The sequence below is a fragment of the Mycetomoellerius zeteki genome, unplaced genomic scaffold (genome assembly GCF_001594055.1).
Source record: "Mycetomoellerius zeteki isolate Tzet28-1 unplaced genomic scaffold, Tzet1.0 scaffold72, whole genome shotgun sequence".
Lineage (NCBI taxonomy): Eukaryota > Metazoa > Arthropoda > Insecta > Hymenoptera > Formicidae > Mycetomoellerius > Mycetomoellerius zeteki.
This window is the reverse complement of record NW_017257742.1, coordinates 613178-626921: the sequence shown is the minus strand read 5'-3', so window position 1 is coordinate 626921 and position 13744 is coordinate 613178. Positions and strand designations below refer to the sequence as shown.

Sequence of the window (13744 nt, the reverse complement as noted above, 5' to 3'; positions counted from 1 at the left end):
ATAAATTTCGAAAATTTCTAAAATTGTTACAGAATTATGGTAAAGTTGTTGTATTATGTTACTCGTATTTAAAAATTATTTGAAATCAAGGTACATGATATTGCTCGTTATATAATCACGAGTTGTACGAATGTTTGCTAATTGCAGTCGAAAATTGTGATAGGAACATGGCGAATTAACAAAATATCAGTAGATATACTAAATTCCTGCAAGCGCGAGTATTATGCGACAAGTTTGTAATTTACTCTGCCGCTGTTGCGAGTTACTCTTGGATATGTAATGAATATATGGCAATTAACCTCTTCAGATGTTGACGCATGCGTGCTGTGTGTCAACCATTAACGTAAATGTTATGTAAATTTAGTTCGCGCGCATTCGCAATCATTTCTCTCCCACAAAATAACAATTTTCATGTACGTATAAAAATAAGGGGAATTGTTACGTTTTTCCATTATGAAGCATTTGATAAATCATTGGATGTATGATTGCAGTTATTCACGAAGTGAGAAAAAATGAAAACTCTGAGTTTTTATTTATCCAAAGAAATTAAATCTAACTTTCTATAAATGACGTGAAATTCATTTTATTTATTTAATAAATAAAATTATTATCGACACACAATACGTACACTCGCACATTATGTTTCATAAAACCATTTCTGTAAATGTGATTTACGAATTGTACAAATTTATCTCATTTTAACCATTTCATCCCGAATTAAAATTATGTACGATTAACTTTTGATGGTATAATATATTTGTAAAACGTTTTACGTTTTCGTTATTTAAAACTACTGCATGACTAACCATACTAAATCATGTGAGATTATATCTTTATGATCTAAATCGCTTTACTCGTTAAATATAGCGTGTCTCAAAAGATATGTACACATAGTTCCTTGATATATTATATGACTTGATGACGAACATATTGATTTTATGTTAACTACGTATGTTATTACCATCTATAGTGCTAATTATTAGCATTCAAAGTAATAATGGAACGTCATGAATGAACGTCTAACGATGATGACTCTTCTAGCAAAATAGGGAGATTATAAAATATAAATTATCTTTTAAATATTTTGATTCTATAATATCTGCAAGATTAATTTTTAAGACCTGATTGGAAGACATTGTGAATGTTAATTTCTGTGTATACTTAAAATTGTTAAGGATTAAGTTCCGAAAAAATAAACTTGTAACTAGAACTTACTGGCACAAAGGGTGGAAGTGGCCTCATCAGATCCGTCGCCGCAGTGATTCACGCCGTCACAAAGGAGATCCGTCTCGATGCAGAATTCATTCTGAGTGCATCGAAAATCTTTGCAGGTGTGCTCTACAAGAATGATAGAATATTTATTAATGCACGGAAGAAATATTTTCATAACTTAATTTTTTTAAATAAACATTCTTGTTGTGTTTTGCGTGAATTTATTCTGTCATATTCTATTTGGAAAAATGTTATATTATATCCTATTTGCATCTCTTATCCGAGTCTATCTAATAAATATACGAGACTCGTGACAGTTTAATTACTGTTATACATTGAAAGCTATTTACAGTGAACAAGACATGATATATTTTCTTTATCCATTGTATATGGAAAATGACCTCGTCGAAGGGTTGTGCACCTCTCGAGCTCGAGGCAAGTCCTCTCCTATGCATGACGGAACTTCAATGACAGACTATTTTGAGAATGTGCAAGACCTTTTCGTATAATGTTTCACGTAATTTTTCATAAGGTAAATATTTGTGGCGTTATACACGTGATTATTTTTTAAAAATAAGTTTTTTACAACTGAAAGTTTCAAGGGATGGAAATAATTTTATGATTAATTGTAAGAGAAACTATAATAATATATGTACAATGATATGATTAAATTATTTATGAGAGAAATTATTTTCTTTATACTGAAAATTTTGAGAATTGAAAATAAATTATACATAATTATATATTTATTTATTTTATATTTATATATGTATATATAAAACGCATTTAAATTGGAAAATTTAAAAAGTGAAAGAAACAGAGGAGAAAATTTTATTTTTAATAATTTACATTTCTCTTTTTTCTCTATATTGTAAATGTCTTTGAAAAAAAAAAGCTTCACTAACATTTTCAATATTAGAGATCAATTGGACAAAAATTCATTTCTGATTTTCTTCTCAAAGTACATTTAATTTTGTTCTTTAGTTTTTAGAACTTTTCTTTATTTTATTCAAAAGAGAAAGTACATTAGCTAAAAGGAGGATAATTTAAAATTTAAACTGCACTTGATATACATTTAAATGGAACGAAACAAATCCAGATCGCTTCGAGTCGTAAGTACATTATAGTTTAATGAACGAAATGTCTGTGCACATCCAATGGCGGTTACAAAGAACAAATTTAATGAGATGTCTGACGAGATTGCCAGCTGATACGATTAATTAGCTGGCATGCAATTTGAATATCGGTCATCTGCCGAGTTACAGTCCATCGTGCTATTTAATATAAAATTACTAGCGATCATAATTTAACTATCACTTCGCGGGAAAATTAGCCTCGATCCCGTGTGAATATAAAAGCAACTGTTGATGTAATTATAACGACGAATTTGAAGATACATTTGAAGACAAATTCGCGCGCACGCTATTCAATTACGAGGATCAGTCAAAACTTGAATTGAGGCATTAAGCTAATGATTTTGATAAATTTACTTTTTTGTTAATGAAATTTTGTGTTTCTATAAACGTATTTTTAGTATGCATGCATACTGCAAATTAAATTGTTTGTTCAGAATTTAATTCATAAAGGATCAATACACTTATTAATGTTTGCTTTCTCAGCTGGTTGTATAATAAAAGAAAATCTATTGTTTCTTATAAACTGCGATTTGTCTCTTATAAATTTAGCCTTTTATTATATTAATATTATACAATTTCTGTACATTACAAAATTAGTAGCATATATATTTTGCTTTAATTTTGCGATAACATAGAATTAATAATTAAATATGAAACTGTTTCATGCTTTACAATAACGGTATTCCAAATATTTGGTATTTACGCTTTAAAGCGATTTTCGATCGAGCGGAAAGAGCATTTCTGACGCATTCTTGGACGTCGAATCGTCGTAATTCTCGAAGCATCTGGTCTAATTACGAACCAATCCGTGGAATGCGAGTAATAACAAGTGATAAGTTTCACCGATCGTGAAAAAGCTCATGTTGGGCGGTGAAGACAGCGATTTTCCGCGTTCTTTCTCACTCTGGCAATTATAACTCTTCGAGAGCTTCTGAAATCGCAGAGAAGGTAATAAAAGGATCGACGACGATTCGAAAGGATAGGACGTGCGACAAAAAGGCACACAGACGGTCATATGTAATTTCATGTAATTTAACAGTTGAAATTCCTTCCTTTCTATCTGAACTTTCATGATTTGCTGCCATTTGCGAAGTTTTTATTAACGTTCTGGCAAAAAGGTGATCCAAGAATAATAACGTTTAACAGCGGGAACTATTTTATTCCACGCTGGACTACGTATTTTAGAATTTTCGTATGACATTCTAAAGTGAAATAATCCCGCTCTTTACGGGATTCATCGAGATTATCGTTTAATATTAATAATTGTAAATGCATGATAATTACTGGGTGACAATCACTTTCGTACGTAACGTTAACGTGAGAGAGAAAGTGAGAGGAAGGTGACACAAGAACAACTGTATGTATGGACATCCGCGAGAGAGTCAATGTTTAACCTCTCGGATTGGCCAATCATTTAACGTTGGACGGTAGACACCGTATACACGCTCAAATATGCTCAATATGCCGACGAAATTAACAGTCGTAGCTAAGCAAACGGATGCGCAGTCACGCTGCACCGCTGATGTGCAGTAATACCAAGTGTTATGCACATTGACACGCGCGTGTATTCACATTTGCACAAGCTTATAGGCTCGGTAGATTCGTACATGTATGTACTGAGAATGGAAATGCACGTGGTACCTGTGAAGTTTGCTCGCTTCCATTCCCACAAAGAACAGAGGGATGTAGACTTTTTATGCGTGCATTCTTAAGTGCATTCTCGAAACAGTTTGACGTAGTAATCTCTTACATGAATAGTTACAATGTATTTAAATCCGAAGTTCAGAATATACATTGTTAAATTTATAATGTCAAATTATATCAAATTTGAGTTATTTTTTATCATTTCAGGTCGCTACTGCTTCTACTTAATATATCGTTAATTTAACTACGACAATGGAATTAAATAATTAATGCAAGAGAATGTATTATATTTCATTAAATTTAATTTATTATTTATTAAGTGCACACGTTAATATAAACGTTCTTTACTTTGAAACTAATTACAGAAATGGATTGATTTATATTTTGATACATATGAAAGTTAAAAATAATAAAATATTATTTAACTTATGGGATTGGATCATTGCTTCTTTGATATCTAACAATGTACGCAAGAAAAAGATATCTAAATATAGAATAAAAAATAAATATAGATTCACGAGGCGTTAGGAGTCGGCGCTATAGAACTAAATTGCGCAAAAAAAATAAAATACAATAATATAAATATATAAATAAATTTAATTAATTCTTTAGAAGACTAACGCCTCGTGAATCTATATTTATTTTGTATTCTATTAATTGAAGGAGTCCTTAAAATAATTATTTTTTTAATTTATTGTTATCTTAATATAATTAATGTGTGAAATTTTTTTTATAAACGCTATTTTTTATTATTTCTAAACTTATCTATTTGGAAATCATTCTAAATTGAAAACCAAAATTTATAACAAAGTTTAAAAATTTACAAAATATGCAAGTATTTTATAACTACATCTGCATTTGAATTTTTAGTAGGCAGATGGGAGGAGAGTGTGAGTGTATTTGACGCGTAGAAATAAAAATATTAAATTAATTATGTTATTAAATAAAGAGATAAAATATCGAAGAGATAATTTCCATCGGGCTGTTAAAACTAAAGCGGAATTTACCTCTCGCCTGTAGGGAGGACCTCATTAAATTCTGTCGTGAGATATAACACTTGCATGCGAAAGCACGTGGAGGTGGCATGCCAACTTATATCGAAAAAGATTTCTGTAATCTTTTGAGAGACATGCAATTCCGCAATCTGTGACGTATTTTGTGACTTTATTACACGATAATAAAAGATACAGTATAACTTTTAATCGAATACGACACTTCAGACGTTTTATAAATATTACAGTTTTACAGAGAGAATTCTATTTTAATTTAAAGTACAATGATGTAGTTCTTAAATTAAAAGCAGACGTTTAAATATTAGATTGAAATTCTCGTAGTTATATTTTTGTGAAAGTAAAAGATATTCCAGAGATTTATAATGCAAATAATGAATTTAAGCGATATCGTATTATCCAATATTAAATTTAATTTTCTTTCTCTGGGTGATTATGTCCCATAAACTTTTTACGAGTCTGTCCGTGCATTACGAACGTTTTCGTGTTTTGCCAATGTCATTAGTAAGGGTGACGCTGTGGACGGGTCCGTTTACGCATACTGAAACATGCAGGCCGATCTTTTTTGCACTTTACGCGCAAACTTGTCGTCGGGCTTGAAACAAAATGTTGCATTACCCTACATTGACGACACGACCGGGCTAAAAATGCGGAACTAATGGACTGTAATTACGTTCTAAATTCGAAAATAAACTAATTACATTCAAGTTACCAAAAATTTAACAAATATAAAATATTTTAAATGTTTTTTTTAACACAATAAGCTGATGCGTAGCCTTGGAATTCATTTGTATTGTTCCATACGTAAAATCATAACACTGTCATCACGGTTGTCACTTCTTTGATTTTCAGCCGGAAAGTCTGGCTTTGGAACGAAGCTCTCTGGTTGATGGAAAAATTTTCGGTAGGAGTGTCACAAGTGTTGCCATTTTTCTGGCAACTACGGCACCTTTCAGTACTAACATATTCGACATGTGCGATGTTTTTCACTGGGTGGGTTTTGTTAGATATTCCCTTGTAAAAATTTTCGTAATGGAACAGCGGGCTGTTGTCAGATGTTTCAAACATGGGAGTTAGCTAACCCCCGATTCGCATTTTGAAATATTTTGATTTTAAACCTGAAGTTGATCTCAAGGGAATTTTGTTTCAAACCTGGGTTCTCAGGGGAAGCAAAACTGATCAAAATGAAGGCGAAAATCCAAAATCAATACAATATTAATCGCTTTCTTTAACGTAAATAATTGTTTTAATGACATTCTGAACATCCAGGTAAATTGACTTCAAAATAGCTTTCAAAACGAGCGTATTGAAGACTATTTTGAAAGATGATTACTGTTAAAAGCTTCCAACTATTGAAAGAACATTCTGAATAGTTCATTGAGGTCGGAAAGAACTAGATGAAAGTTTTCATTAATAAAATTTATATATCTTCATTTCTTGATTTTTCCTGAATTCAGTCTCCGAACTTTTTAGAGAGATCTTATACATCAGCCGTTAAATCTACTTATTTAAATTTTCAGAGAAAACTTTTTACGTGATATTTGATTTATAAGTTAATTTTTTATTCTAACACAATTGAAATGTATATTGGAAAATATTCCAGATCAATTTAGATTGTGTGAGAAATGAGAGAAGGAGACAGCTTAGCTTTCTTATATTGCGCCTACCGTTTTGCTCCACATTTATTGTTATTGTTAATCTTATCCGTGTGACAATCTACTCGTAAGACCAAAGTCAGAGATTGAGGAGGATTGCATGTTACTGTTAAGCCGTAAGCGACACACGCTTATGTTGATAACGCTGGATGACGTTAATGATGATAATGACGATAATCCCAAGATCCTGTTACTACAATAGTGATGCATTCCATCGAGATCGATGAACCCGATGTTACATACGCTATATATTTGTCTTTTATTTCAAATAGCAAAAATGTTTGAGAATTTTCCAAAGAAAATGTTTAAATACATAACTTTTATCAAATATGGTATGATACACGGAAAGGACTGCTTCGTTGAAGTATGTAAAAATTTGACTAGATAATTTGTTGGATTATTAAAATAATTATGTAGGCCGCTCAGACTGGTTATTAAAATTTCAAAGCTTTTTATAATATTGTTCATCATGCTTGAGATTCCTGTGTAATTATTTTGATGGCTATTTGCATGTCTGTATCTATTAGTTAAATCTTTAGACACTTAGTGTGTCTATTCTGCGAAATAGTTCTTTCATATGTGTAGTTGGTTGATGAAAAATTCACTAGAAAGTAGCGTGTTCCAACGCACAATAGTAGAAGTACATACACCATCGTGATACGATGACATTATCTTTCAATCATTGCCCTATTTACATTTGATTAATGCATGATGCTTTAAAAACTATTACAGCATTTTGTAAGCCCGATGACTTTGCGACACCACATTTTATCCGTATACATAATGTATTAACTGCTTTAGCACGGAAATTTTTTATTGGCAAAAAAATTGTTTAATAAATCACTTTCCACTATAATCAACAAGAAAATAAATTGCTAGAAATTTATTCAAATAGCGGACGGACGCGATAAAAATAAAGCGTCCATGTAGAAATTCAGTATCGCCTACAGCAATAACGATAGATTACTTAATAATATACTTTAATAAACAGATTATATATATTTGCATTCAATTAATTTGATACATTGTTTTTAATACATCGTTTAGTACCATTTAACACATTATATTTCATCACACTAGTTTTTTATCTGTTAAGTCTGTTCGTATTTATCGTTTATTTCTTTTTCAACGGAAGATTTTCGTGCTTTATTGAAAGTAAGTTGAAGACGAGATTGTGAGATATACTGACGATGGACGATGAAACATGTTCGCGTTCGAATGCATGCCTATTAATTTCGCAACGACGTGTAATCGCGCGTTCCATGGACGTAAAATCTATTCCGACGGTGGGTGCCGACCGGGACTCGGCGGTTTCGGATTACAAATACGCCTCGTCTCGTACCTCGCCGTTCTACACAACGAGCTTCGCTGGGGTGGTTCGCGTTACGGAAGCATCATGCAAATGCATAAACACATTATTTGCTTATATCGCTGGGGCGAAATTCTGGCTTGTGAAGTTACGTGGGGCAAAGGACGAGGAACAATAAGGTAGAACAGAAAGGAGATCATAATAGCGTCGTAACATTGGCAGGAAATAGCTTAAATAATTAAAATATTAAAACTGAAATAGCTTAAATAATTAAAATATTAAACTGAATTCCTTGAGAATCAAGGGGAAATTTTTTAAAAATATTTAAGAGTTAATATATTATTTATTGATTAAAAGAATATTTATTAATTAATATATATTGATTAGAATGTCTATATTGAAACCGTCGTTTCTCGCAAATAGTTTGCACATTTATATTGTAGTAAATCGTTTTTATTTAAGTGAAAGTTACAATAATAGAATCTGTTTTAAATAAAAATATTTTATCTGTACAGCTTTAAAGATTAATTAACGGAAAGTCAATCATATTCAATAATGGCTGTAGTAATTTGTGCTTTGGAAACTAAGTTACGTTCCTGAACCACTAACAAGAAACCACGACAAAGAAGGACGCAAGGGGCAAGAGGGTGGCACAGAATGTGAACGTGTACAAGGCATGTGTGGGAACCATCCGTATGGAAATCGGCTTCCTCCTACCCTTCACATCCTAATTCCTCGTTCAATCTCGTGCACGATCACCTCAAGCAACGCGCGCATGCTCACGCGAGCGTGAACACAAGGGATGAGCACCCTTGGTGCACGCGCGGTTGCACCACATACACGTGCCCGCGGTGTTTATTTCGCCGTCGTTTCTCCCTCAAAGTCCCTAATTCCCTTCCTTCACTCTATTACCACCATAAGAAGCGTGCTATAGTAAACTTAGCGTTGTCAAACGCTCCTCCTTTTACGGCCGTTAAAACGCATCGTGAATTCTCGATCGAATGATCCCGGGACATACCTCGTAATAGCATTACAAGACGCGAACCTGAACAAGGTCGGGTGGGATCGAACCTCTTAAGGTACGAGAAGCTCGCGTGAAGAGCCTTAAAGGCGTGAGTGTGCTAATGAATTTCCTTTTCGCGCTGGTTGCCTCAAAATTGTTCGTTGCGTCGTCTATTATGGGCCGCTTCGTTAAAGTTCGCCACTATTATCAATTTCAAGACAGTAATTAAGTTTCAACAAAATTGATTTTAATGCCATCATCTAAAATTTTACTTGGCAATAATTTCACTCTGTTTTTATATGAAACAAAAACTGATAAAGGAAGAGAAATTCAATTTCCTGGTAAAATTTTTCATGCATGAATATGTATAAATATGTATAAACATACACAAATATTCATAAATATGTATAAACATATATGAAATATGTCCATATACACGTTCATACATCCTTATTTGTAAAATTAGTTTTTATTGTAATAGAAATAATAATAATAATGTGAAAACATTAAAAATAATTAAAAGGGTAATTTTCACACTATTTGTTTTAGAAAAAATCATTACTATTATTTCTATTACACTAAAAAATAATTTTACAAAAGAAAGAAGGATGTATGAATATGTATAGCTATGGATATATTTCATATATGATTATACATATTTATGAATATTTATGTATGTTTATACATATTCATACATGAACAATTTTTTATCGGGTTTGCATTCTATAAGATCTTGAAATGATTTCTATCTTTTTTTATTTGATTTTTTACATAGCGGGAAACAATCTGACATAACAAAATGATTCGATTCTACCTTTTCATTGCCTTTTTACGATTTAAATTTAGTTTGACTCAGCACAGTTTTAATGCATTTCTTGCGTAAATTCTTTCTTGTCAGGTGGTATCTGTATATCGTTATGCTTGGTAAATATTATTATAAAACAATCGAGTTTAAGAGAGAGAGGCTCTTGCAAGGTAAAATGCTTCTTCGAATCGACTCGCTCATTTCTCGCCCGTTGCTTTAAAGATGACGTTTAAAACTGTCACTTGCGAACCAAGGGTGTCGTTGCGAGGCAACGTAAATATTACAAGAATCGCCCTCGCGGAAACCCTTGGAGAAACAATGCGGAATGGCTCTCGGAAGGGCAGGCAAAAGTCAATATCGCAGTTTGGTGCAGTCGTAAAAGGGAGAAAGAAAGAGAACCGCCGTTTCAAGTGAATCGCGTACTTTTCTCTACGAAAGCCATAGCTTTAGTCGGGGCCCCGCATAAACCTGTACGAGCTGGTTTCATTCATAAAATGCATCGCGTGTCTGTAACGTTACATGTGATAGGGCGCTCCCGGTGCAACGAATTGCGAGGTGCAACAACCGTGAACCGGCAGTCCGGGGGTTAATGTCCGCGGATGATTGAACGTGTCTGACATCTTGCGCTTCCACGCTTGCGTCTAAAATAAAGGGCGTGTCAAACGCAGGCTTTATCGTTCCAAGAGCATTTGCATTTAACCAGCATTGGGCATCTACGCGTAAATAATAATCTAGAATAAATTACAGCGGTGAGGGATCAAGTCTCGACGTATCCTGTCTCGACTATGACTGTCGCGTGAATTTATATTTATCCTTATCGTCATAGAAAATATTTAATTAAGTTTACTTTTTTGAAATTATATAAATAACAGATATACATTAATACTTTAATAATTATTTATTTGTACTATTAAAAGGAATTAATTTAATTGCAAAATTCTTTCTTTCGCTGTTAATTTATTAAAGTTTAATTTTTTCAATAATTAAAATTTTTGCAATTTTCGTAAATATAATTTTAAGACAATAGTTTCTTTCGAAAAGACTAACACAAATCTAGAATTTAAAGAACTGGATTCTGTTTAAACTTTTAGTGTCTTCTCGAAAATTTACAATCAAAGTAGAAAACAGTAAGTTAATCGAAGCACTTTCATTAATTAATTGCATAGGATAGTTTCAAATAGAAGGGTTAAGCTACGAGATCTAGCGCCATAATGATTGCCTTTGTATCGATCTATTCTAGCCGTAATGGAAATGTCTACAAGCTACAGCTCCGTGTACGTTTTATGTCAATGTCGGGCATAGACCTGGATTGACTTTAATGTGTAGATTAAAGCGGGCGAACCGAAATCCTACGAATAATCCTACCGAGACACAGTCAATTAAATCGAAGTGAGGACCGGTAAAGCTAAGGATCTTCATCAGAATCCTTAGAATCGCTCTCCAAGTCTGACGTTACTCGCTCGACCAGCGCAGTAGCGTGATTTCATCCTCTCTTGTCCGCATTCTGATATTTATTGTTGAAACAAAGAGAAATTACTTTTTTCTATCGGATTGATTCGTTCTATACGAATCCTGAGCACACGAACTTTTTCAAAGCCGTCGAATCGAGAGCTTTTGCTTCACCGGCAAAAATAAATGCGGATGGTTTTCTGTAGAGATTACATGGATTTTAAAGGTATTAACGGTTTCAGGCGCAATTTATACAGACCGCATGTCCAATTTAGTCGATACATTTTCACAAAATAAAATCCTAGGAGTATAGTACGTATATATTATATTTTTTCCAACGTCGAATTTAATTCTGTAACAATACGCATTGCTAAATGTATGCACGACGTCACGATTAACTCAAATTTCTTCATACAGAAATATGCTAAATAGTTCTTTTTTTTATAAAATTACAAATAGACAGTAGTAATTTTATATAGTTCGCATTTTGTGCTGAAGTAATAATTTGACATCTCAAGTAATGAGAATAATAAGATTACAAAATTAGAGAATATAATTAGAATATCGCATAAAATTTAAAATTGAATGCCTTTGCTTCAAAATAATAGTTTCTATTTGTATCCCCGTTCTACTTTCATTTCTTTATAAATTTACTAGTTTTATTTTAATCTAACCTACATACATATACGTTTATAAAAGCGCTAGATAGAATAGAGCTTTTATTCCAAATAAATTTTATTGAAATTATTAAAAACTATAAAGGAAAACACACAATAAGGCAACAATATCACTGTTTAATTCCGATAAAAATATCTCTATGTATATTTTATATATTGAAAAAACAAATGAAATGAGAAACATCGGGCGAATTTATTGACTCAAAAATATAATTAAATCGTATTTTATATAACTATAAAATGGAAATTCTACAGTATACATTTAATTAATAATCGTTTATGTTCTAATGGTTTATTCTATTAACATAAACGATGATATAAACGTATTATCTTTGATATCAGTGCACTTGTAAACCGCGAGCGCGGAATGGTGGAGTGTATCGTTGATTAAATTTCATCGGCGGTTTGCCCTACATCGTCCATTTCAACGAAGTTTCGCCGAATGACAAAACTTTTCGTGCACATACACTAAACGCGACATATTACTGCGCATTCATCCCTTGTACCGTGTTGGGGAAACCAGTACCGCTAGGGTCTCATCCGTTATTACACGAAGCTGGTTACTGCGCAATTTGCTGAAATCAAGTCTGGGAAATCATCGTCTCATTTGCAAACGGGTATATACCGTAAATGACACGCTTCCCGATTGAGATGAGAAATATGATTGCGATTGCCTCTCTCTAAATTTTAATAATATTCAACTTTGAGAAAAGATAATTAATTAAATATTTTGAGAGAAATGTAATTAGGACTCTAATGATAAGACTTATAATTAAAAAAAAGAAAATATATATTATATACATAAAGATTATAACTTTTTATTTAATTTTTTGAAAACTTTTGCTGTAATGTTTTGATTCGCGAATTTTGGGACACTCTATATATACTTATACATATTTATTTCTATAATTTTTACGACATTGATTATAATAATATTTATAAAATAAAAATAATAATATTTATATAAATTTAAAAAATGAAATTAAGGATGTTAATGAATAAGGCGAAAGGAATGAAGATTTTTATTTTGCAATGGCTAATTTTTAAAATAGTTTTTCTTTTATTTAAAACGAAATTTCCGCGTATTCTTTTTACAACTCTGTCGAGAAAAAGTGCTTAGACGTCATATCGAAAGTGCTTACAAAAGCTCTTCGAAATTGATATTTCTCCGAGTTGGTCACACTCGTCAGCTATTAACAAAAATTACATGAATTGAAACGCAAACGTACTGAACACGATATACTGGCACTACAGCAAACGTATAATTTACACTATTCTTATTTTACTAATAAAAATTAATAAAAACATATTTTCAAATATGTCTCTTTCATGATTTGTAAGCATACGGCGAATTCAATTTTTGCGTGATGTTTGCATAAAAAGAATAACTAATGTGTAAATAAAAAATACGAGTTCAGTTTTATTGATGAAGCTTTCATTCAAATATAACTCAGCTGTACGTGCTTCTGAATATCCATCGAATTCTATGCCGAAGGCAAAACCTAGAAGCTGAGGATATCGACACGTCTATTCCGTGAAACGAGAAGATTGCCGGGTAAAGTGAAACTGCCGGTGATTGTAGGGAATTATCGTACGAGAGCGTGCGTGAATAAAACTGTAGAAAATAAGACACCATTGACACAAAAGGGTCAGATAGATAATAATGTCTTTATTCTAGCCTCGATCGTCTGTCGATACGTTGATAAGAAAGTATTTCAACCTCAAAAATGTTCCTCTTTTATAAAACTACTCTGTTAAATATATAGTATTAAATTTTTTTTAATCTAATTTAAGTCGCCACTGCAACTCCTATATATAATAACTCCGATATACTCAATATATCG

At 32.3% G+C, this 13744-nt stretch overlaps 1 protein-coding gene across 1 annotated transcript in view; it reads right to left on the bottom strand.

Annotated features, from left to right (window-relative positions):
• LOC108729294 (uncharacterized) overlaps positions 1–13744 on the bottom strand; it is a 107133-nt gene that overhangs the window by 14830 nt on the left and 78559 nt on the right. Inside the window, exon 4 of the mRNA XM_018458351.1 lies at positions 1216–1338. Within this exon, the coding sequence (XP_018313853.1) occupies positions 1216–1338 (123 nt within the window). The remainder of the gene's footprint in view (positions 1–1215; positions 1339–13744) is intronic.